At 41.4% G+C, this 26,240-nt stretch overlaps 1 protein-coding gene across 1 annotated transcript in view; it reads left to right on the forward strand.

Moving 5' to 3' along the window:
* Positions 1–26,240, forward strand: part of parp8 (poly (ADP-ribose) polymerase family, member 8) — a 377,738-nt gene that overhangs the window by 186,630 nt on the left and 164,868 nt on the right. Inside the window, exons 5-6 of the mRNA XM_078396674.1 lie at positions 2,551–2,621; positions 4,797–4,874. Coding sequence (XP_078252800.1) covers positions 2,551–2,621; positions 4,797–4,874 — 149 coding nt within the window. The remainder of the gene's footprint in view (positions 1–2,550; positions 2,622–4,796; positions 4,875–26,240) is intronic.

Below are 26,240 nucleotides of genomic sequence, written 5' to 3' on the forward strand. Positions count from 1 at the left end.
ATATAAAACATGGATGCGCCTTCCAAAAGTGACAGCACAGATGAGGAAAACTATATTCAGCTGTACACCCCTTGGCCATGCAAGGCTTAGCCCAGAGCACGTGTGTAGCTATCAGGGGGAGAATCAGGCAAAACAACATCTGGCCGAGCAGCTGAAGGCACTGGCTGCTACAAACATAAGGGCAGGTACTGACAATAAAACAATGGAAACGGAAACTTCAGGTTCATTGTTGTTTTAATATCAAACCAGCTGCTTCATTAGTTTTGCTATCGCCAGTGGCAAAGCTTAGAGTTGGCACTGACTTATAAAATATTTTGGGCTGTTTTGCAAGAGGTCACAAGCAAATTTTCCAGAACCTCACCATCCTTTGCCCTCCCTCGCCAACCAGTGTTCCGCAGAACTCTACTTTTTTGTTTGTGGCCCTTTAGCAATAAAACCTGGAAAGGCTAGAGATTCAAAATCAATGCAGGGCATTTGCTATGTGCCATCAGAAAAAAAACATTGCCAAAAATGAGAAAACTCATCAGTACTAGGCAATAAAGTTTGCTTAGTACTGACGAGTTTTCTCATTTTTGACAATGAGTTTGTATTTTCCAGTTTAAAAAAAATATCTAAATATAGAATCAGGATAGATTAATGTAAGAAAATAACTGCAGATGCTAGTACAAATCGAAGGTATTTATTCACAAAATGCTGGAGTAACTCAGCAGGTCAGGCAGCATCTCAGGAGAGAAGGAATGGGTGACGTTTCGGGTCGAGACCCTTCTTCAGACTGAATTAATGAATCACTCAGAGTGATTGAGTGTGATGTTTTTATAAATGTGCCATTATTGGCAAACTGTTTCATATGTTAAAACATCTGAAAGGAATTGCATCACATAGAAAATCTTAAGTTCAAAGTATGTATGTAAAAAGTATGTTAAAATTGCTTAACGGATTTTAGAATGAAGTTAAAGTAGTAACATCCATCATAAATGGATAGTGGGGCATCACATTGGCGCAGCGGTAGTGTTACTTACTGCCTTGCAGCACCAGAGACCTCGGTTCGATTCTGACTATTGATGCTGCTTGTATGGAGTTTGTACGTTCTCCCTGTGATGGCATGGGTTTTCTCCGTTTGCTCCGGTTTCCTCCCACACCCCAAAGATGTATAGGTTTTTGGTTAATTGGCTTTGGTAGAAAAAATTGTAAATTGTCCCCAGTGTGTAGGGTAGTGCTAGCATACTGTTCGGTGCAGACTCAGTGGGTCGATGGGCCAGTTTCCATGCTGGAACTCTAAAGTGTAAAATATAAGTAAACAATATACTATTAATTTCTAACCAGGTTGTCGATACTCAAGAATGTAGGAATTATGAGCCATAAATTAATAAGGCTGCCTTCCGCCAGTATTTTAGTCACAATTAATAATGCTGATGAATTCATCTGGTGACCATCCCCAGTGCTGGATCATGGTGGGAACATTTTATCCCCGTTCTTCAGTAAATTATAAATTTTAACACCACGTTGAAAAATCAGCTTTATAGACTATCAATATATAGCCATCCAATCGATATGTTAAAGGTAGACACAAAATGCTGGAGTAACTCAGCAGGACAGGCAGCATCTCTGGAGAGAAGGAATGGGTGACATTTCAGGTCAAGACCCTTCTTCAGACAACCGATATGTTACTTCCTTTGAACGTCTGTGGGTGGGAAGATTGGGCTGTTAGGTTAGACAAGTTAGGTTAGCAATTCATGTACAGATCTACACACCTCGTGGTTTGGAAGAAGATGCTTACCACACACCAGACATCTTTCAATTGGTTAGAATACTCTAATTTCATATTTGAATTATTTACTGGAGCAAAGAAATTGAAGAGAGTAATAAACTGAATAGAAAATGTATGTTTTCATTCATGAAGCAGCTGCAATGGACTAACTTCCCTTTATCAGTTTTCACTTTCTTCAGTTAAGACAGTGTGGCAAGCTGTAAAAAAATGTGTTTCTATTATGCCGACGGTACAATAATAAACATGACATAAGGTTTGCCTTGGAGCACTTGGTACTTGTTATCTCAGACTGAGAATATTGCGACCAAACTAGGGAGCTCCTTCAAGTTGAGGAATGATTTGAAGATTGGACTCTCTATCAGCTGTGATTGATGATATAGAATTTTAAACCTCTCTAACATGGACAGTGCAATGCAATATTAATGGCAAGATGAATGGATATTTTCAGCAATCTATTACCTATCATCTCATCACTTTTCAATGTAAAGGCCACTAATTCAATATAAGAACAGTTACTTAGTATATCTTCAACAAACACTTACCAAGCAAGCTTTCATTTTTAGGACATTGTAACTTAAATTGCCACAAAGGCATTAGTATGGCTTTTGAAATGTTAAAAAGTATCTTGCTGAAAACAGCCAGTGACTTTTTTTAAAAACACAAGCCTTCTCCTGCAAGACAGTAATAACTTGATGCTAGACAGATGCTGCAGGGCAGAAATGCTACTGATATGTTTTACTTTCAGTATAAATTTGACACTGTAACTCCCCTTTATTTTTCAGAATTGAGGTTCAGTAATGATGCCACGAGTTGCTTGTCTATCAGAACCAAACTGCACAATGAGAGGTGCCAGGTAAATGCAGTTTGATTCCATTTATCCACTCACTTTTATCACCTTTTGCAACATTTAAATGAAATAGTCTAAATATTTATCTTGCACACCATGCCATTCTCTGTAAACAATAATAATAAGAGATATAAGAAATAAGAAGAGGATGGCATGGTGGCGCAGCAGTAGAGTTGTTGCCTTATGTCGCTAAAGCCCAGGTTCGATTCTGACCACAGGTGCTTGTCTGTACGGAGTTTGTACGTTTTCAACCGTGACCTGTGTGCGTTTTCTTCAGAAGCTCAGGTTTCCTCCCACATTCCAACGACGTTAGGTTTGTAGGCTAATTGGCTTGGTAAAATTGTAAATTGTTCCTCGTGTGGTAAGGATCGTGATAATGTGCGGGGGATTACTGGTCTGCGCCGAAGGGCCTGTTGCTGTGCTGTATCGCAAAACTAAACAAGCTATTACATGGTGTGGCTGGAAACTGTGCCAGTTCGCTTCATCTGCTAACTAACAATTAGGAGAGCCCTGATTCATAATTTATTAAACCAGCAGCTGCGCATTCTACTCCTCCGCATTATTTGTTAATATTAAAACATGAATTGAATCTCTTTAGACAGACCAAAAGAAAGGTTTGATCTGGCAGGGTATCTTTTTGACTGATTGCCTGAAAACATTATCCATATGGGAAACTAATTGTCCAGAATATAATGAACCATTGATTTATTCAGTAGTCTGTTTTCTTTTCAATTACTATCTTTTATTCTTTTATTTAATGTGGAAGTTACTGTGCTTAGAAATGAAATTGTGTGCTGCAATATTTTTGTACAACCTGAGATACAATGTTGAAATTAAAAACTAATTGGTAATCGGAGTTTACTGCAAAGATTATAATTTTCATTCCTGATGCTGCCAGCTGTGCAAACTAATGTCCGAAATTGTTCACCTGTTTGTCAGTTACTTCACTAATTTTCATAGGTGTATGTGTGACCTGTGACACTTGACTGTCCATCCTACCTATGCCTCTCATAATTTAATATACTTCTATCAGGTCTCCCGTCAATCTCTGACGTTCCACAGAAAACAATCTAAGTTCAATTAAAACTCTCCTTATAACTAATAACATAACTAATAACTTCTAATCCAGGCAGCATTCTAGTAAACCTCCTGCTGTTCCTGAGTCGTATGTGCTTTCGAGGTTTTGTGCCTTCTGCCCGACGGAAGAGAGGAAAAGAAGCTGCTCTCCCGATGTAGCATGAAGTGGAGATGGACTCGATGGTGGAGAGGGTGTGGGATAGACTGGGCTACATTCAGTAGACTGGGCTACATCCACACCTCTGCTATTTCTTGTGGTCTTGGACAGAGCTGTGCTCAAACCAAGCTGTGATACAGTCCAGTAGCATGTTTTCTATGGTGCTTCTGTAGAAGTTTGGGACGTGCCAAACTTCCCTCATCTCCTGAGGAAGTAGAGGCTTTGGGTGATTTTGTGGCTGCAGCTTCAATACAGATTGTTGGTGATATTTACATCAAGAAACGTGAAGCTGTCAACAATTTCCACTTTGGCATCATTGACGCTGATTAGGGCATGTATTCCACCACGCTTCCTGAAGTCAATAACAAGCTCCTTTGCCTTGTTGACATTGAGGGAGAAGCTGCTGTTAGGCCACCATGTCGCTATGCGCCCTATCTCCTTCTTGTTCTCCATCCCATCATTATTCGAGATCCGGACCACTACTATGGTGCCATTTGCAAACCTGTAGATGGTGTTTGAACAGAATTTGGCTGCATAGTCATGGGAGTATAGAAAGGAACTGAGAACACATCCTCGTTGGGCACTGGTGTTGACAATTTGTACGATTTTAATCTACTTCGAACATTTTTATTTTCACAGGAATATCTTTGTTGTTACAAATTTCATGTGGTACTTCGCTATATTGCAACTGCAGCTATTTTCCACCTCACACGTTCAGTTAGATTTGATTATAACATTGAACTTGTGCATAGTCAAAAATAAGGCTGAATTTTGTGAATTAAGGCTGAGAGTGTCAATGGTATGTTATTTCTTCCCGCACGATCACTGCAACTCCAATGGTTTGGCACCAGAGCAATCCCATCTTTATTATTCAGCTTATGTAGTTTGTGAAAAATAACTTATGTTTCTAGTTTTAGTAAAATATTGTTGGTTTTATTTGTGCACAGGAGACCAGGCATACTTGCACAATAGAGGAGGATTCCGAAGGAGACAATGATTCAGAAGAATTTTATTATGTTGGCCAGGTGAGTAAGTTTCCAGTTTTCTATTAGTTGATGGCTTCGATTTCCAGAGTTACAAAATGTCCAATATTATCCCCAAGTAGATATGGATTTATTTTGAATTTTATCATTAATATGGATACTGTTTATTATATGAAATGGAGCAAGTATCCTATATGTGGAAAATAAAAGAAAATAATCATCTTAACATCTTGGTTGATTAAAGTCAAAGTCTCCAACACCTTAAAGTTGATTCAGCCAATTACTGACAGAGAAATCTGTATAATCTCAATGTCGTCTGTTTTCTTTTGTGGACGTTAGTTTCAGATCTGTTTCATGAAACAAGGTGCTGAGGAAAAGCCACTCACTATCTGTCTGAGCCTTTTTTCTTAAACACTCGCCACACACTGGTAAATAATTCCCAAAGTTTAACACAGTTCTGTGGCAGTGTCCCTGATGACACAAGAACACGATCAATCATGTTGCTGATAATCCTGTTCTGGTTTGTACCATTTGCTGCGTTTGTGAAGTTAACTTGATTAGTTTATCAGTGGTGCTTCTATGTGTTGTCTCAAACACCGTGATTAATTGAAATGTTTTGGATTGAGTTAATAATGGAAGATGCTATCTAGACTATGAACGATTAAAAAAATTGAAATGACACTTTACCAAATTTGAATTTGTAGAATATTACAATACTTGTGTTGAGTAAAATGTTCGTATTCCCCCAGATGTTCCAGTTTCCCCACACATCCCAATGATGTGCTTGAAGGTTAATTGGCCTCGGTCAAATGCCCCGAGTGTGGGTGAATTTGGGAGAAGTTAATGGATATGTGAGAGAATGCATCACAGGGAAATGAGTGAAGGAATGGGATTGATGGATTGTTCTGTGAACTGAAAATGCGATAAATGTCTTCTTTCTTTATCATTTAAAAGTAGTGACTAATGGAGTCACTAGCACATGGATTAAAATTTGTCTGAAGGACAAAAGGTTGCAATGCACTTTGATAATTTTGGGTACCATATCCTAGGAAGAATGTGCTGGCTCAGGAGAGAGTCCAGAGGAGGTTTAGATGAATGATCCCAGGAATGAGTGGGTTATGAGCATTTGACAGCACTGGGCCTGTACTCACTGGAGTTTAGAAAGATGAGGGGGGACCTCATTGAAACTTACCGAATAGTGAAAGGCTTGGATAGAGTGGGTGTGGAGAAGATGTTTCCACTAGTGGGAGAGTCTAGGACCAGAGGTCATAGACTCAGAATTAAAAGACATTCCTTTCGGAAGGAGATGAGGAGGAATTTCTTTAGTGGTGGTGAATCTGTGGAATTATTTGCAACAGAAGGCCGTGGAGGCCATGTCAATGGATATTTTTAAGGCAGAGATAGATAGATTCTTGATTAGTATGGGAGGCAAGGGTTATCGGGAGAAGGCAGGAGAATGGGCTTGGGAGGAAGAGATAGATCAGCCATGATTGAATGGCGGAGTAGACTTGATGGGCCGAATGGCCTAATTCTGATCTTTTCACTTATGACCATATGACCTTATGGTTGCTTTTCAGTTTAGGATTTAGGACTGATACTCTCCAGAGGGCAGAGTTAGGATCAGTTCATTTACTGTTCGATATTAATGACTTTCATATTATTATACAAACTTTGCAGGTTACATTAAACATAGGTGTGACCCACAGTAAACAACAAGATAGAATAGACTGCATCAGGATGTAAATATATTACAGTAGACGAGGCAGCCAGGAGGCAGACGAAGTTTAATAGAGAGATGTGAAGAGGAATTCTTTGAGAGAACAAGCAAGACAATGGCATAATTATTTTATGATATCTAATATGGATTTGCCTGCAGAAATGCACAAGAATGGGTGCTTCCTGAGCAGTGCCTGAAGCACAGCCTTTCACTTAGCAGAGAATCAGTTGTGGGATTTCTGTGTTGCCCTGCTCGACTTCGCAAAGGAGCAGCACTTTTGTAAATGTCCAAGGTTAGCCTGACGCAAGCCAAACAATTCTTCAGTGAGAAATAGTTGCACGGTGAAAGAGGTGCAAGGGTTTGCTGACTGGGTTGGCACGCAACAAAAGCTTTTCACTGTACCTCAGTACAAGTGGCAATAAACTAAATTGAACTGAATTAAATTCCAACTCCTACGATTCAAATAAATTAACTTAAATATTTTAAATGTATGTGTGTTTACATTTAAACATGTATAATTTTTTTTAAGTATGTTTCATAATTTTAATGTTTAACACTTCCAATGTGAATTTTTACAGAGAGTGGTGAAGGTGTGGAATTCTCTGCCTCAGAAGGCAGTGGAGGCCAGTTCGTTGGATGCTTTCAAGAGAGAGCTGGATAGAGCTCTTAAGGATAGCGGAGTGAGGGGGTATGGGGAGAAGGCAGGAACGGGGTACTGATTGAGAGTGATCAGCCATGATCGCATTGAATGGCGGTGCTGGCTCGAAGGGCTGAATGGCCTACTCCTGCACCTATTGTCTATTGTCTATTAATGCACATTCAATTTTAATTGTTTTCTTGTCAGCCAATAGATAGTGGGAGAAAGTGGATGCTGGTGTGCATAGGAAAGGGGGAAATTTGAGATATGAACTGACAGATTTCATGCTGGACAGGCTGGTACATCTCGAATATGGTATTTAATTCTGGGTTCTTCATTCCAGCAAAGGAAAAAGACCCTGAGAAAAGAGACAAAGTGCTGGGAGGGAGTGGGGGATAAAGGGGGGAGAGTGAGGGGGGTGGAACCACAGCCATGAATAAAGGCCCTGAAGTACCTTTGCTATAATGGTTCTGGAAACAAATGATTTCAGTTGCAAAGTTGCAAAGTTGCAAAGAGAAGCTTCTGGGATCAAATAGGTTTGATGGAGATTGAACAGAGATGCTAAATAGCGTGCAAATATGGTAGATGATGGGAAACTGCAGCTATTGGTGGATGGTTCAAGGTAGGGAATAAGATTCAATGTAATCATCAAAAATGTAGGAGTGACGTGTTGGCAGCATATCTTTGCTGACGTTGATTAAGATCTGTAGTTCACAGGCAACAGGGGCAGTGGGTCGAAACACTGTGATCTGGGTGGACAATTGAAGGGAAATAATTTACAGGCTATATGAGGACAGTATTTGGGAACGGGATTGACTAGATTGCTCTACGATGGGCTGGCGTGGAATTGAGAGGACAAGTTACATCCTTCCATGCCCCAATGATTCTGCCATTCCTGTTCTTCCAATCTGTAACCACTGAGGGGACACCAATGGCTGGTGTGTGATAGCATCGTGTAGTTTTATGTTTGTATGCTATGTGGGATGTTCTTTAAATGAGCACCTCTGACCTTCATGCACAATTGTCCATTGACAATTCTCATTGGTGCTACTGCTCTAGGAAATGGAGAAAGATGGGTCGGAATAGTACATTTTTTTGATATTGACTATGTGAAAATTTGACAAATGAGAATGCCGTTGAGGACAGCGAAAACCTTGCACCTGCACATGTGAAGCAGTTGGTGAGTGAGAGTTAACTGGGAACTGGTGTGAATTGGCAGAAACTGTAGGCAGACTACAGCTGAGATAAGTGATATTGCAATGAAAGGTATGTTTACACAAGGAACAGGCTGGAAGCAAATTAATTGAAAGTGACAAATTATGCAATCTTTGGCCAATCTCGAAACTCGTGTGGGATGCCATGAACCTACAGTTAGATGCTAATAAATGTTTGCCACAAGTATTTATCAATGGGGATAGGACACAGGTGGCTAACTAAAAGGCTTGCAATAATTTAAGTTACAACGTCAGAGTGAGTTTCTTATTTAAATGAATTACAATGAGGATTCAATAATACTGGGGGTTAAATAAATGTATTATTTTATCCTGAGACCTGCACTTAAAGTGCAGTCCAGGTTAATCCAGTGAAGATAGACACAAAATGCTGGAGTAACTCAACAGGTCAGGCAGCATCTCTGGGGAAATGGAATAAGTGACATTTCAGTTCGAGACCCTTCTTCAGATTGAGAGTGAAGTTCACTCTCCTGGATGTAAGGTTGTTGGATGAAATGCATGTCAACACTTGGTAGAAGGCACTTGCAGCAAGGGGTGCTGTAATTATAGCTGTTTGGTGCTATCTTAAAATTATTGAGAGAAGATGTAGATTATGATTGAATGAGTGGTTTCCAGAATGTATTCCCCTGTTGACTGTAGAACTTGATTAAACTCCACGTAGAACACTGTATACTCAAACATGTTTAAGTATTTGTAGAAAATGCCACTGCAGTGTTACATAATGATCCAGTTATTGAAAGAACACTTTTAACTGGTGGCTAGTGATCTTGCATAGCAACAAGCTACACAGATGGAGTAAGAGAATTTTATTTCTGTTTAACATTCAATGTAGTTTTATCAATATAATCAAGGTATTAGGCTAAATTATAGCAGTGGTGCTTCAGCACCTGACACAGGAATAAAATGTGCCAGTTTTGATTTTAACGTTTAGCTGTGAATATTTCTATAATTGCAATGAAGACATGTGTACCTAAATCTGCAGTAGTCATGTGGAAGTCATACAGGGCTATTATACAGCATTATTCGGGCATGGCTGAGTTTTAAATTTGAATCTTTCATTCATTCTCAGTGGTCAGGAGGCTTCTTCACCTCATTGAGGGACACTGCTAACAAATACTGTCTGTGACCAATTTTAAATAAAACATTCCTGCACAAACGCAATAGCTATTTAAATCATATAAATGGGGTAAAAGACTTTGTGATTCAACTGTAACTTTTCTGTTCACCACAAGGATGGAGAGTTTTGCTTAGACCTGTGGCTTCGAATATCAGGAGATGAAGAAATAAATGCAGGCTCAATCTAGAAAATAATTAAGTCAAAATGTTTGCTAACAGAAAAGAGAAAAAAAAGTTGTTTATAGAATTGAATAATATATCTGGATAAGAATTAATTGTTGTTCTATTAACCCTCGGGGTAAGATAAAAATGTGAATAGCATATTTTGTGATGAAATTAAGGTAAATATTAATAACAAAACAAGGTTTTTAAGAATTCAAGGAACATCCGCGAAGTAGTGAGCTAAGTATGGAATAATTTGGAAATTAGAACTTAAGGAACTGCTCAAAAACCTGTTTTTTAAAATTTTTAAATATCAAGTTGGAAAGTTTTGTAGGGTTTGATTTTAACTCTTGGGCCCTGTCTAGGATAATGTGTTGGCAGCCAGCTCATTACAGGGCAAGGAATTTCAAGATTTCAAGATCAATTTATCGTCACATGTACCAATTAAGGTACAGTGAAATTTGAGTTACCATACAGCCATACTAAGTGAAAAGCAACAAGACTCACAGCCACATAAAATAACATTTAACATAAACATCCACCACAGCGGATTCCACATTCCTCACTGTGATGGAAGGTAATAAAGTTCATGCATCTTCCTCTTTGTTCTCCCGCGGCCGGGGTTGTTGAACCATCCGCAGTCGGGGTCCCCGATCAAAGCCCCCGCAGCCGACTGTCCGAAGCCCTCGCGTCGGGATCATCGAAACTCCCGCTTTGGGATGGTTGAAACTCTCCGCGGCATGGAGAGTTGGCCTCTTCTTACTAGAGAAAGAAGTGGCTTCACGACGTTAAAGTCCACAGGCCCCATGGTTGGAGCACTCCACAGTTGATCCCCAGCAAAGTGATCACAAACTCTGCTATGTTAAAGTCCACGCCTCGCCCGCGGCAGGAAGTGCTGGGCCGGTCGCCAGGAAAGACCACCAACTCCTCGATGTTAGGCCGCAGTGGGGACAGTGATACGATATGGAAAAAAATTGCATCTCTGTCGAGGTAAGAGATTGAAAAAAGGTTTCCCCCAACTCCCCCCCACCATCTCCAACATAAAACAAACCAAGGAACACTAAAACATACTTTTAACACATTCTAAAAATAACAAAAATGAAAGAATAGACAGGCAGACTGTTGGCGAGGCAGCCATTGCTGGTGGCGCCACACGGTGCTTACCTGGAATCTGGAGCCACTCTGGGGAATGCAACTCTCCCACTTTTTCCCTTTCAAACTTGACAAGTGCACGATTGCTGGCTTAATGTTTCTCAAAAGGTTCTGCTGGTGAAATATATTCTGGAATTCGCTATAGGGATTGTTTATTTAATCAGTAACTAATTCAAACTTTTATTTGAGCTCAAAACCACTGGTGTCTGAGGTTGGATTTGTGACTAGATTTGGCATCTGTGGGATGGGTATTTTCACATTGGGAGTAGCATGATGTCCCCAGTGTCAGAACACTGTTATTTTACTTGATTTGTACAGAAATAACCTGCCATCAAAAATGAGATAGGCACTAAGACAGAGAGAGCAAAAGGACACAGACCACAGATGAGTACTTGCAAAACCACCTAATTTACTTATGCAAATGAATAGACAGATGGAAAATAGCAGCTTGCAGCCCAGTGGTATGAACATCGACTTCTCCAACTTTAGATAGTTCTTCTGTCCCTCTCTTCCCCTCCTCCTTCCCAGATCTCCCTCTATCTTCCTGTCTCCACCTATATCCTTCCTTTGTCCCGCCCCCCTGACATCAGTCTGAAGAAGGGTCTCGACCCGAAACGTCACCCATTCCTTCTCTCCTGAGATGCTGCCTGACCTGCTGAGTTACACCAGCATTTTGTGAATAAATACCTTCGATGGAAAATAGGCATCTGTCTATTTAATCTAATATGCAGGCAGATCATAAATTATTATTTTACCTTTCATATTCTTGAGCAGTTTTTCTTTCTTGATAGCGTTGAAATACCTGTAAACCGTTGTTGGGGTGAAGCATTATGGTGCAGGACTCGTGGTCTAAACTAAATTAAATAAACTAGTGCTTTTCAGAATCTGTCCATTGCATTCAGCAAACTACCAATCTGATACTATTGGAGGAACAGCGTCTCATATTTCGCTTGGGCAGCTTACACCCCAGCAGTATGAACATTGATTTCTCTAACTTCAGATGGCTCCTCTGTCCCTCTCTTTCCCCTCCCCCTTCCCAGTTCTCCCATTGTCTTATTCACAAAATGCTGGAGTAACTCAGCAGGTCGGGCAGCATCTCGGGAGAGAAGGAATGGGTGACGTTTCGGGTCGAGACCCTTCTTCAGACTCCCATTGTCTTCCTGTCTCCAACTACATCCTATCTTTGTCCCGCCCTCTTCTCTGACATCAGTCTGAAGAAGGGTCTCGAAACGTCACCCTCCTTCTCTCCTGAGATGCTGCCTGACCCGCTGAGTTACTCCAGCATTTTGTGATACCATGATCCAATGTGAATTACTCCACCACTTTTTGTCTGCCTTTGTTCTTATTCAAATGGAATAGTATATTGCTGGATCCAGGCTTACTGTCAGAGTCATTGCCTGCAATTCTGACCAATCTGCACTTACCGGATCCCAGTTTTGAGGGCCGGTCTCACAGCACTTAGCATCCGCAGGTTGTGTGGTTGGGGTTGTCAGTGCCTGGGCCTTGGCTGGCTTGGTTCAAAGACCCCACAATCCATTATCTCAGACCACCTATTCTTTTTCTGCATCTGCACAGTTGTCCGAGCTCAACTAAAGTTCAAGTTCTGATCAGAACCACCATCTCCGGATAGTAAGTTTTACCACAGGATCTGCTGTGCACATTTAATATTTGGATCGGCTTCATAAAATGTGAGAAATATGTTCTTCAAGATAATGTAAAAACTAAAGTAGTGCAAATAAACCCAGACGTAATGACTATGAAGTGACACACCAATCAAATATACTGATTATGCAGTTTAAAATAATGGGCTAACGAGTCCATTAAAACGGAGAATACTGAGACGAATTCATCACAATCTCATCTTCACCAACATTAGAATTTCAAGTGCATTCTGCAACTAGAGCATGTATTCAACATATGAAAATTGTTAATTAAATGCAATCAACTCGGGCAAGAAGAATCTTGAGGGGTAAAATAATTAAAAGCGCAGGACATTGCAGATTTTAATTGGACTGAATCTGCTATTTTACTGCATTGTTATGGGCAATTGCTTCACTACAAATCATGCTAATACTTCAGTAAAATGTGTGGCTCAGAGCATTGCATGATGAATTTCTGAATCTAGAATATGAATTGTGGTGCACTGAGCAAAAAATCAAAATCTTGCTATTCTTTGGAGAATCTGTGCCCTGCTGGCTGAGGACAGCAAGGAATTTAAGTGGCCCAGCAAGTTGCGCTCGAATGATTGAATTCTTTGATGAAATGACAAAGAGAATCAATAGGGGACTGACTGTAGCCGAAATTGTTTACACAGACCTCTAAAAGCCATTTAATTAAGTTGCACTTGCGACTTGCTCTGGAGTCTGTGAAACTGAAGGGGTTTTGGATACAAAGAAAGAAACTTGGCTGGAGGCAGAAAAAGAAACACAGTTTGGGAAATTATATTCAACTATCTTGCCTGGAGTCACTTTTAGAATTACCGCCCATTCCCCTTGTATATTAGATGCACGTAACAACAAGAATATTCAATTATAGCTGTTGGAGAGAATTAGAATTTGTTTGAAAATGAAAAGAAAATCCTCACTGGAGGAGTGGAGGACTAGTTCTATTTGGTTAGCTCTTTCAAATCTCTAGCATTGAAACAATAAATTGCCCTCAAAAGTCTGCTCTCCATGGGGACTGAAAGTTCTGCTGAATGTTCCCAGCATTTTTTAGCTGCGGTTTTTCTATTTTATTGAATCTAAACTTGCTAGGCTTTTAATTATATAAGAATACAGTAAGTTGCCAATGGGATGCGGAATCTCAGAGCTTCGTATAAGAAACAATATTGTTGGTGTAACATTATTAATTTTAAGCGCTGTCAGAGATTATTGCATGTGCAAGACTGGTTAAATAAACTTCATTATAATGTGAATCATCCGTTCACCTTTGTATTAATATATGAAAAAACAAAATTGGAAAACAGCTCACAGTCATATTTAGTACTAAATATCCTTAGTACTAGGAAACTAAGTGGCGCTGAATGCAAAAATGTAGAAATTGGAATGCATTATATTTAATTTCCAAAATTCAGTTATGTTGAATGAGAAAAAGCTGTTTGCAGATTTTATTCTGTCTCAGAACCATACTTAAAGATGAAGCCCAACTATGTACTCTGATTCTCATGCTCAATCAATATAACTGAGCAGTAAGTGGAGTGAAGACCAAGTGGTTGTACGTAAAAGGGATTTAAACCCTTCTTCCAGTGAAGTTATAATGGCAGAGCTGCCACCAGGGTGACTTGGACAGGTTGTGTGAGTGGGCGGATACATGGCAGATGCAGTTTAATGTAGATAAGTGTGAGGTTATTCACTTTGGAAGTAAGAATAGAAAGGCAGATTATTATCTGAATGGTGTCAAGTTAGGAAGAGGGGATGTTCAACGAGATCTGGGTGTCCTAGTGCATCAGTCACTGAAAGGAAGCATGCAGGTACAGCAGCCAGTGAAGAAAGCCAATGGAATGTTGACCTTCATAACAAGAGGAGTTGAGTATAGGGGCAAAGAGGTCCTTCTACAGTTGTACCGGGCCCTGGTGAGACCGCACCTGGAGTACTGTGTGCAGTTTTGGTCTCCAAATTTGAGGAAGGATATTCTTGCTATTGAGGGTGTGCAGCGTAGGTTCACTAGGTTAATTCCCGGAATGGCGGGACTGTCGTATGTTGAAAGGCTGGAGCAATTAGGCTTGTATACACTGGAATTTAGAAGGATGAGGTGGGATCTTATTGAAACATATAAGATAATTAGGGGATTGGACACATTAGAGGCAGGAAACATGTTCCCAATGTTGGGGGAGTCCAGCACAAGGGGCCACAGTTTAAGAATAAGGGGTAGGCCATTTAGAACGGAGATGAGGAAGAACTTTTTCAGTCAGAGAGTGGTGACGGTGTGGAATTCTCTGCCTCAGAAGGCAGTGGAGGCCAGTTCGTTGGATGCTTTCAAGAGAGAGCTGGATAGAGCTCTTAAGGATAGCGGAGTGAGGGGGTATGGGGAGAAGGCAGGAACGGGGTACTGATTGAGAGTGATCAGCCATGATTGCATTGAATGGCGGTGCTGGCTCGAAGGGCTGAATGGCCTACTCATGCACCTATTGTCTATTATCTATTATCTATTATCATTTCAAATATTCCATGTTAGATTATATCTACTTGAGCATAAAACAAGCTACTCAGCAAAATAAGGCCTCATTGACAAGGAAATACTGCTAATGCACAGCAGAGCAGGCGAACTCTGTGATGAGAGAAACAGGGAAAGGTTTGAATATTCTTGTTGTTACGTGCGCCTATTTTCAAAGTTCGTAATGAACACAGGAACACCTTATGGGAATTAGACAGTGTGCCGCTCACAATCTTCCATCCCCAAGGTTGAATGAATTTACAGAACCAAGCTGTGGTTAAAAATATCTCTGTTTTGTGGCTCACACCTTGTTATAATGGCAATATTTTACAACAGTACAGTGCTTTAATGGTTGCAAATGTTGCTTCTATCAGCGATCCTGGAATTTATTTACCAAAAATGAATTTGTTCAGTACTCGAATGGCGACATGCCTGAAACACACATTGATAAGTTGTTAACTGACTGGTTAGGTGCTTAATATCCCATAGCTGCAAGTGTGGCAGCAGATTGAGTTTGTCACAATTCCGACAATAAACACAGCGCTTGAATTATTCCGTTTTTAGCTTTAGTTGAGGTTAGGGCTTTTTGTTCATTATTATTACCATTTAATGGCAAATTTGGTATTTTTGGCTATTTAATTATAAACAATTTCTATTTTTGATTTATTTAATAAATTATAACGAAATGAATAATAATAACTAGACTACCTCTACATTCAAAGTAATCGTGACACATTTTATCTTACAATCCTAAGGGTTTTTGTTAAATTATCCCCCAACATACCACTGCTTACTGTATTAGTGTTAAATATCCTTCAATAAATGTGATTGATCAGCAATTAATCTTCATAAGGATCTGAACGCCCCAGACTTGAAACAAAATGTATGGTCATGGGTACATATGGTCATTGAGTCATACAACGTGGAAAGAGGTCCTTCAGACCAACTTGCCAACCACAAGCTACACTAGTCGCACCTGCCTTTGTTTGGCCCATATCCTAAACCTATCCTATCTATTAAATATCTAAAGACAAAATTAACGTTGTGATAGTACTTACCTCAACTACCTCCTCCAGCAGCTCGTTCCATATACCTACCATCTTTTGTGTAAAAAGGTTGCCCCTCTGGTTCCTATTAAATCTATCTCCCAACACCTTACACCTACTATATGTACTTAGGTTCTTGATTTCCCCAACTCTGGGAAATGACTCTGTGCATTTACCCTCTCTATTCCTTTCATGATCTTATACACCTACAGTATATAAGATCACTCTCATCCACCTACACTCCAAGGAATAGTCCTTGCCTGCTCAACCTCTCCCTGTAGTTCATGCCCTTGAGTCCTGGCAATATCCTCGTAAATCTTCTCTGCATCATTTCCAGCTTAACAATATTATTCAGGGTGATCAAAACTGAACATACTCTAAATGTGGCCTTGCCAATGTCTTGTACAACTGTAACATGACCTCCCAAATACGATAATTAATATTCTAACTGATGAAGACCAATGTGCCAAAGGCCTTCTTGATCACCTGGATACATGTGAGGCCACTTTCAAGGAACTATGTACCTGCACTCCTAGATCCCTCTGCTCTACATCACTCCTCAGAGCCCTGCTATTCACTGTGGAGGTAAAGCCCTGGTTAGACTTCATAGGATGCAACACCTCACATGTATCTGTATTAAACGCCATTAAACATTCTTCAGCTTACCTGCCCAACTGATCAAGATCCTGCTGCAATTTTTGACAACCATCTTTGCTTTGGTCCTCAATCAATTATATAGTAAACAAAATAAGAATCAGTTTCGATAAGTAGTCTTTGCAGGGTGTTTACTAAGACACTGGTTGAACCAATAAATCCTTAATTAAGAATTGTTCTATTTGTTTTAAATTTGTGAAATCAAGTTGCTTTACCGGATGTCCAGTCTTGTCATAGAGTTAAACTGCCCCTCAACCAAACTCGTCTGTGGCAACCAACATTTCCACCTGTTCTCATCCTATTTGCCCATATCCCTCTAAGCATTCCCTATTCATGTACCTATCTTCTCCCCTCTCCCATCAGGCAAGAGTAATAGAAGTGTGAAGATGCACACCGCCAGATTCGGGGACAGTTTCTTCCCAGTTGTTATCAGGCAACTGAACCATCCTATCAACAACTAGAGAGCGGTCCTGAGCTATTATCTGTCTCACTGGAGACTATCTTTAATCGGACTTTACTGGACTTCACCCTGCATTAAACATTATTCCCTTTATCAGTTGTACAGGGCCTTGGTGAGACCGCACCTGGAGTATTGTGTACAGTTTTGGTCTCCTAATCTGAGGAAAGACATTCTAGCTTTAGAGGGAGTACAGAGAAGGTTCACCAGATTGATCCCTGGGATGGCAGGACTTTCATATGAAGAAAGACTGGATAGACTAGGCTTATACTCGCTGGAATTTAGAAGATTGAGGGGGATCTTATAGAAACATATAAAATTCTTAAGGGGTTGGAGAGGCTAGATGCGGGAAGATTGTTCCCGATGTTGGGGAAGTCCAGAACCAGGGGTCACAGCTTAAGGATAAGGGGGAAGTCTTTTAGGACCGAGATGAGAAAACATTTCTTCTCACAGAGAGTGGTGAGTCTGTGGAATTCTCTGCCACAGAAGGTAGTTGAGGCCAGTTCATTGGCTATATTTAAGAGGGAGTTAGATGTGGCCCTTATGGCTAAAGGGATCAGGGGGTGTGGAGAGAAGGCAGGTACGGGATACTGAGTTGGATGATCAGCCATGATCATATTGAATGGCGGTGCAGGCTCGATGGGCCGAATGGCCTACTCCTGCACCTATTGTCTATGTTTCTATAACAATAAACTAAACTAAAATCAATATTAAAATATTTCAATATAAGTCGATATAATAAACTAAACTGAACAAAAAATATCTAAATGTCTTTTCAACATTTTAATTAAATGTGCTTCTATAGCTTCATCTGGCAGGTCGCTCCATCTACCCACCAACCTGGGTAGAAAAGTTGCCCCTCGGGTCCCTTTTAAATCTTTCTCCACTCACCTTAAATTTATGCTGCCTGTGCTGGGGAGAAAACTGTGACCATTCACCTTATCTATACCCCTCATCATATACATTTCTATAAGCTTACGCTTCAACTTTCTACGCTACAGGGGAAAATAGCCCAAGCCTTTTCAAGGTATCCTTATCACTCGAGCCTTGTGGAGATGGCAGGAGAATGGTGCTGCGAGGGAAAGATATAAGGGAAAGTACGGGTGTCAGGGGTTATGGGGAGAAGGCAGGAGAATGGAGTTAGGAGGGAGAGATAGATCAGCCATGGTTGAATGGCGGAGTAGACTTGATGGGCCGAATAGCCTAATTCTGCTCCTATCACTTATGACCTTATGACTTAGTCTCGAAGGGCTGAATGGCCTCATTCTGCTCTTGTGACACAAAAGCCTTCCAATTCCAGCAACATCCTTGTGAATCCCTCTGCTCCTTTTTCAGCTTAATGCTATATTTCCGGTAACTAGATGAATAGAACTGCAAACCATACTCCAAGTGCAGTCTCACCAATGACGTACAGTTGTAGCATGGTCTCAACTCTTGGACTCAATATATTTACTGATGATGCAAGTGTGCCAAATGCTGCCTTCACCATCCTGTCTGTTGCCACTTTCAAGGAACCATGTACCTCTACCCCAGTCTCCCTGTTCTAATACACTCTCAAGTGCCCTACCTTGTCATTCTGTGTAAGACCTACTTTGGTTTACTTACCGTAATTCAACACTTCACACTTTTCTGAGTTAAATTCCATCTCCCATTCCTTGTCCCAATTCCCCAGTTTATCGAGACCCTTTTGTAAAGTTACTCCAAGTTTTTTGTGTAATCTTAAATGACCTTCTTTCCTGTCCACTGCAACACCCATGTTGATGTTATCCACAAATGTACTAACCATGCCAACTACTTTCTCATTCAAATCGTTAAATTTGTAAATGTGGGAAAACTAAATGAGCCTACCAATCTTTCATTTGACTTTATTCAACATTAAAAAGAATATTTTCTTCATTGCATCAATTGGGAAATACTTAGAAATACCTACATCGTGAGAAACATAGGAGAATAGGTAAATGCATATAGAACATAGAAAGTTACAGTACAGGGAACTGGCCGTTCGGCCCACATCATCGGCTGTCACTCAAAGTGAGTATGACTGTCCTTTAAAGAAGCCTGTGCATGCCTTTGTTCAATGTAGGGAGACTGGTGCACAGACAGCCACCACACAGTCCTTGACAGATCTGCTTCAGAATCCAGTGGCATGGAGTCCAAGATGACCGGGCACCCTTTTCTGCTGCAGCCTTTGTCCACCTTCCCAGCTGTTGTGACGCTCCACTAAAGTCAGCCATCATCCTCCGCCTGTTCCACCGTTGAGGTCTTGGTTGGATTGCTCTTTGTCAGGGACCTCCTCCTCGACCTTCCCGCCGTGGGTGACCCGACTAGGAGCATAGCTCCAGAGGGCATCACTCTCAGGATCTCAGGACCACACAAGCTTCTCCACCACGACAAGGTGACAATCCACAGAGAAGTGGATCCTTCGGCCCACAATGCTTGTGCCTAACATGATACCGAGTTAAACTGATCTCATTGGCCTGCACATGATCCATATTGCTCTATTCCCTACACTTCCATGCACCTATCTAAAAGCCTCTTAAACACCACTATCGTATGCCACCGCCACCATCCCTGGTAATGTGTACCGGGCGCCCACCACTCTGTGCAAAAAAACAACTTGTCCTGCTCATGTTCATTAAACTTTCCCCCTTTCATTTTATTACTATGCCCTCTAGTGCAGGACATTTCCACCCTGTGGAAAAATATTTTGACTCTCTACCCTATCAATGCCTCTCATCATTTTACGTACTTCCGTCAAGTCACCTGTCCTTCTCCGAAGGTACGGGTTATTCTACTGATGTTGGGAACATTACCCCTGCTGAAAAAATGTTTCAGTTTAGATAGACTGTTTTCACCTCTGATTTGGCTGCACCAGTGCAAGGTTATCATTAGCACACTGGTAATAAACCACCACTTGCACAACTAATGGCTGTGGCAGTCCAATCTTTATAACGTTTTTCTTTCTTCATTTACTCAGTTTACAATCACATTTCACTGGGGTTTTTGGTTTCATTTCGTTATATTTTCAGCTTTTTTAATTCCCTTTCATCCCCTGATCAATCAGAAGCAATCTGCTGTGAATTGCCACAGCCCCACAACCTGTATCAGGATTGTTTCTGAGATTCTTTTCATCAGGAGATAAGGTAGATGTTTATCCACTAGCCAGGCAGGCGGGTCCACTCCCTTGAGCAGGTCAAAGGAAAAGCTTTCTTCCACCTTTAGGACTCTTGCTTTTTCTCCTCCAGAGGGAAAGGTACATGTTGAACAGGTACATGGATATAAAGGTTTAGAAGGATATATGCCACATGCATGCTGATGGGATTAGTGTACATGGAGCATCATGATCGACATGGGCAAGTTGGGCCAAAGGGCCTGTTTCCATGCTAGATGACTGACTGTATGACTCGACCTTGTATCTTGTAACAATATTAATAAACTGGTGTCTTTGGAAGCATATGGTGATAGACATGCTCAGAGCTGTAACCCAATAGCTAACTGTGCATCATGCAGCTAAATTTCTTGAATAAATTGTGGATTTTCGTCTTGAAAAAAATTGGCGTTTGACATAGTTCTCAATTATAGGTTTCATCTTGATGTGCCTCAGGCAAAGTAAAAGCAGTAAGTCTGTGTGAGGGCTTGGTGCAAGTGAGAAATCGATTGAAACTTTGGAAGTAAGAATAGAAAGGCAGATTATTATCTGAATGGTGTCAAGTTAGGAGGAGGGGGAGTTCAACGAGATCTGGGTGTCCTAGTGCATCAGTCAATGAAAGGAAGCATGCAGGTACAGCAGGCAGTGAAGAAAGCCAATGGAATGTTGGCCTTCATAACAAGAGGAGTTGAGTATAGGAGCAAAGAGGTCCTTCTACAGTTGTACCGGGCCCTGGTGAGACCGCACCTGGAGTACTGTGTGCAGTTTTGGTCTCCAAATTTGAGGAAGGATATTCTTGCTATGGAGGGCGTGCAGCGTAGGTTCACTAGGTTAATTCCCGGAATGGCGGGACTGTCGTATGTTGAAAGGCTGGAGCGATTGGGCTTGTATACACTGGAATTTAGAAGGATGAGGGGGGATCTTATTGAAACATATAAGATAATTAGGGGATTGGACACATTAGAGGCAGGAAACATGTTCCCAATGTTGGGGGAGTCCAGAACAAGGGGCCACAGTTTAAGAATAAGGGGTAGGCCATTTAGAACGGAGATGAGGAAGAACCTTTTCAGTCAGAGAGTGGTGAAGGTGTGGAATTCTCTGCCTCAGAAGGCATTGGAGGCCAGTTCGTTGGATGCTTTCAAGAGAGAGCTGGATAGAGCTCTTAAGGATAGCGGAGTGAGGGGGTATGGGGAGAAGGCAGGAACGGGGTACTGATTGAGAGTGATCAGCCATGATCGCATTGAATGGCGGTGCTGGCTCGAAGGGTTGAATGGCCTACTCCTGCACCTATTGTCTATTGTCTATTGAAACTGGAGATACTTTCTGACAGGTAATATTTGGGTTTACCATGAATGGCTTAATACAGGTGCTCCTCAGCGGTTACGTTCCGAGAAACCCATCGGAAACTGAAAATATCGTAAGTGGAAATGCATTGAATACACGTGATCACATGGGTCGCTGTCGTTTGCACCATCACAAAGTTGAAATATCATAAGTGGAAGCATCATAAGGCACCTGTACTGATAATTTTTCATCTTATCACAGAGTTTTGCATGACTGGCCAGGGAACTTATTTTAGTAAAAAGCATTTTATCGGGATGCATTACAGCATGGTTTGGGAACAGCCCCATCCAAGACCGCACAAAACTGCAGAGAATTATGGACCCAGCGCAGACCGTCACATAAACCGACCTTCCTACCATTCACTTCACGCTGCCTCAGCAAGGTCATGGACATGTCTCACCCTGGTCACCCTCATCTCCTCTCTCACAACAGGCAATCGGTGCAGAAGGGAGAAAACATACCTCGAGTTTCAGAAACTGCTTCTTCCCAGCGGCAGTGTGAACTGTGAGGAAGATGCTATTAGGTTGCAGGGTGACTTGGACAGGTTGTGTGAGTGGGCGGATGCAGTTTAATGTGGATAAGTGTGAGGTTATCCACTTTGGTGATAAGAATAGGAAGGCAGAGTATTATCTGAATGGTGTCAAGTTAGGAAAAGGGGACGTACAACGAGATCTGGGTGTCCTAGTGCATCAGTCACTGAAAGGAAGCATGCAGGTACAGCAGGCAGTGAAGAAAGCCAATGGAATGTTGGTCTTCATAACAAGAGGAGTTGTGTATAGGAGCAAAGAGGTCCTTCTGCAGTTGTACCGGGCCCTAGTGAGACCGCACCTGGAGTACTATGTGCAGATTTTGGTCTCCAAATTTAAGGAAGGATATTCTTGCTATTGAGGGCATGCAGCGTAGGTTTACTAGGTTAATTCCCGGAATGGCGGGACTGTCATATGTTGAAAGACTGGAGCGACTAGGCTTGTATACACTGGAATTTAGAAGGATGAGGTGAGATCTTATCGAAACGTATAAGATTATTAGTGGGTTGGACAGGTTAGAGGCAGGAAACATGTTCCCAATGTTGGGGGAGTCCAGAACAAGGGGCCCCAGTTTAAGAATAAGGGGTAGGCCATTTAGAACTGAGATGAGGAAAAACTTTTTCAGTCAGAGAGTTGTGAATCTGTGGAATTCTCTGCCTCAGAAGGCAGTGGAGGCCAATTCTCTGAATGCATTCAAGAGAGAGCTAGATAGAGCTCTTGAGGATAGCGGAGTCAGGGGGTATGGGGAGAAGGCAGGAACGGGGTACTGATAGAGAATGATCAGCCATGATCACATTGAATGGCGGTGCTGGCTCGAAGGGCCGAATGGCCTCCACCTGCACCTATTGTCTATTGTCTATTATCAACCGTCCTATCAAAAATTAGAGATAGGTTCTGAGCTACCATCTACCTCACTGGAGACCCTCGGACTATCTTTAATCGGACTTTACTGTACTTTATCTTAGACTAAATATTATTCCCTTTATTCTGATCTGTATAGTGTGGTCAGCTTGATTGTAAGCATATATAGTCTTTCCGCTGACTGGATAGCACACAACAAAAAGCTCTCCACTGAACCTCGGTACACTTGACAATAAACTGAACTAAACTAACAAATTATTCTGGTTAAATTGGCATTAATAAAGCAGTAAAAGCCACAAAATTGTATCAATGGGCTCATCATGGGCATAGTCAACACTCCATCTAACCACTGTCATGTCTCCATGGGACCTTCCCCTGGACATCAAGCCTATCAGACCTTTCAGGCTTTCAACATTTTGATTAATGCACAAATCAGTCATCAGAAAGGTAGTTGACCTAGAATTCTTAAGGGGTTGGACAGGCTAGACGCAGGAAGATTGTTCCCGATGTTGGGAAAGTCCAGAACAAGGGGTCACCAGGATAAGGGGGAAGTCTTTTAGGACCGAGATGAGAACGTTTTTTTCACACAGAGAGTGGTGAATCTGTGGAATTCTCTGCCACAGAGGGTAGTTGAGGCCAGTTTATTGGCTATATTTAAGAGGGAGTTAGATGTGGCCCTTGGCTAAAGGGATCAGGAGGTATGGAGAGAAGGCAGGTACGGGATACTGAGTTGGATGATCAGCCATGATCATATTGAATGGCGGTGCAGGCTCGAAGGGCCGAATGGCCTACTCCTGCACCTATTTTCTATGTTTCTATGAATGTGAAATCTGCCTCTTTGCTCCACAGTTCCAAACTGACCAGCTGAGTATTTCCAGTATTTTCCGTCCTTCTTGCTACGTCCACCTACTGCTGCATTTATGAGAACAAGTAGGCACAGCATGCACTGCACATACTCTGCCCTCACACCCTGCCATTAAGTAACCCAAGCAGCAGTCTTTAAAAGTACAGCTGCAGGACATTGTAGAAAAGATCGAACAGATCCAGGTTTTATTTTGTGAAATTGGAAGGAGCAGGGTTGTGGTTTTTTTTCTGATTCAATCAAAAGTCTGGACCGTCCTCTCACCAGCTAGAGTGCGGTCCTGACCTTCCATCTACCTCATTGGAGATGTTTGAACTATCGTTAATAGGACTTTATCAGACGTTATCTTGCACTAAATGTTGTTTCCTTTATCTGTACAGGTGGACAGCTTGAATGTAATCTTTTATAGCCTTTTTTGACTGGATAGCACGCAACAAAAGCTTTTCACTGTACATTAGTATTTGTGATAATAAACTAAACTAAACTGAACCATTTTATCTCTCCTTCTCCCTTCACACAAAAGGCTGTGCTGGTGCACTGAATGTAATAGTAATGTAAGGCTGGAATCTGTTAGAGCTGTACATGGAAAAGTACAGCACAGGAACAAGTCCTGCAGCCCACAATGTCTGTGCCAAACATGATGCCAAGATGAACTAATCTCTTCTGTCTACACATGATTCTTACCCCTCCATTCCCTGCATGTGGCTTTCTAAAAGTCCCTGAAACACTACTATCATATCTATCTCCACACCACCCCTGGTTCCACTTACCCACCACACTTGGTGGAAAAAAACTTGCCCCGCATATCATCTTTAAACTTTGCCCATTTCCCCTTAAAGCTGTGCCCTTTGGTATTTGGCAATTTTCCCCTGGGGGAAAAAGGATCTGCCTAAATTGTATTAATCTGGAGTTGCAAATTGCAGCAAGACGTCCATTTGTAACATGCAGCCGGACAGCAAGACTGACTCGAGATCGGATCATAAAATGGTTCACAATAACTTACTCTTCAGTCTCTTGTTATGTCCTTCTGGAATATCCTCTTTGTATCCATGGAATTGGTGAGAAAGGATTCCCTGTGATTTAAGGTCCAGTTAGTTTTGTGAGGAATTTTTTAGCTGTGAAGATATATTTTTTACTGGAAAATTGAATGGAGTATTCTCTTCATGGAATTTAACCTGACATCTACACCTAAAACCAGATGATCTGGACGGCATTGCAGTGATAATTCAGGGTGTTTGTTACACAGCAATTGTTTGCTGCTTCTCGCATGAGGACTGTGGCTCTTTTGCAACAATCCTCTTTCTAAGGTGGTTCCCTGGGATTGAGGATCACTTGCTTCCATTCTATTTTGAGGGGAGATGAGAGGTGAAGATGGGATCTGTTGCCCATTTCACGTGCTGGGCAAAAGGTGCTTGCTGAGGCAGTTGTTTTGAAGGTGGTAAGGACTTGAGGTTCTCAAATCTGTCCTTTAAATTTCCATCACCATTTTGAATGCTAAGAGACTACGGATTCCCGTTAGACAATAGACAATAGGCGCAGGATTAGGCCATTCAGCCCTTCGAGCCAGCACCGCCATTCACTGTGATCATGGCTGATCATTCACAATCAGTACCCCGTTCCTGACTTCTCCTTATATCCCTTGACTCCGCTATGTTTAAGAGCTCTATCTAACTCTCTCTTGAATGCATCCAGAGAATCGGCTTCCACAGCCTTCTGAGGCAGAGAATTCCCCAGATTCACAACTCTCTGGGTAAAAAAGTTTTTCCTCATCTCTATTCTAAATAGCCTACCCCAGTGGGGTGTTGGACTTTTCCCAGAGATTTTGAGAACATCCCTTCCATATCTTGTTGAAATGCATCGCAGAAAAAAGTTTCTGTTTCGGGAGTTTGGTGGGAATGATTTGAGCAGAAATGGCTGAGTTTGAGCCTGGCCTCTGTTTTTGATACTTGTTCTCAGATGACTCTTGCTTATAGTGACAGTGGAATTGGAGTGGTTTGTCATTAACTAGTATCACGTCAGTGCTCTGTGTGTCAAGAGTCACAGAGGTACATGGCAGAGTAAGGTTAGTGTTGCCCAGCAGATCATGAACTTTATGGTATGTTCTTGATTATGACATGTTTGTTTCCTGTGTTGACCAAAGGCTGTGCTGGTGCACTGAATGTAATAGTAAATTTCATCACTGATCTCTGCCGTTATTAAAAATTGGCTCCTAAGAAATGAGAAATGATCCACGTCTTTCAGGATCTTGTGGATTTTTATTGTCGGGGTTGTTATTGTGTAAGTGGGGACAAGTTATTAGAAAATCTTTATGTTGCTGATTTCTAAATACCTGGCCCATTCT

This window comes from Rhinoraja longicauda, chromosome 1 (genome assembly GCF_053455715.1).
Source record: "Rhinoraja longicauda isolate Sanriku21f chromosome 1, sRhiLon1.1, whole genome shotgun sequence".
Taxonomy (NCBI): Eukaryota; Metazoa; Chordata; class Chondrichthyes; order Rajiformes; family Arhynchobatidae; genus Rhinoraja; species Rhinoraja longicauda.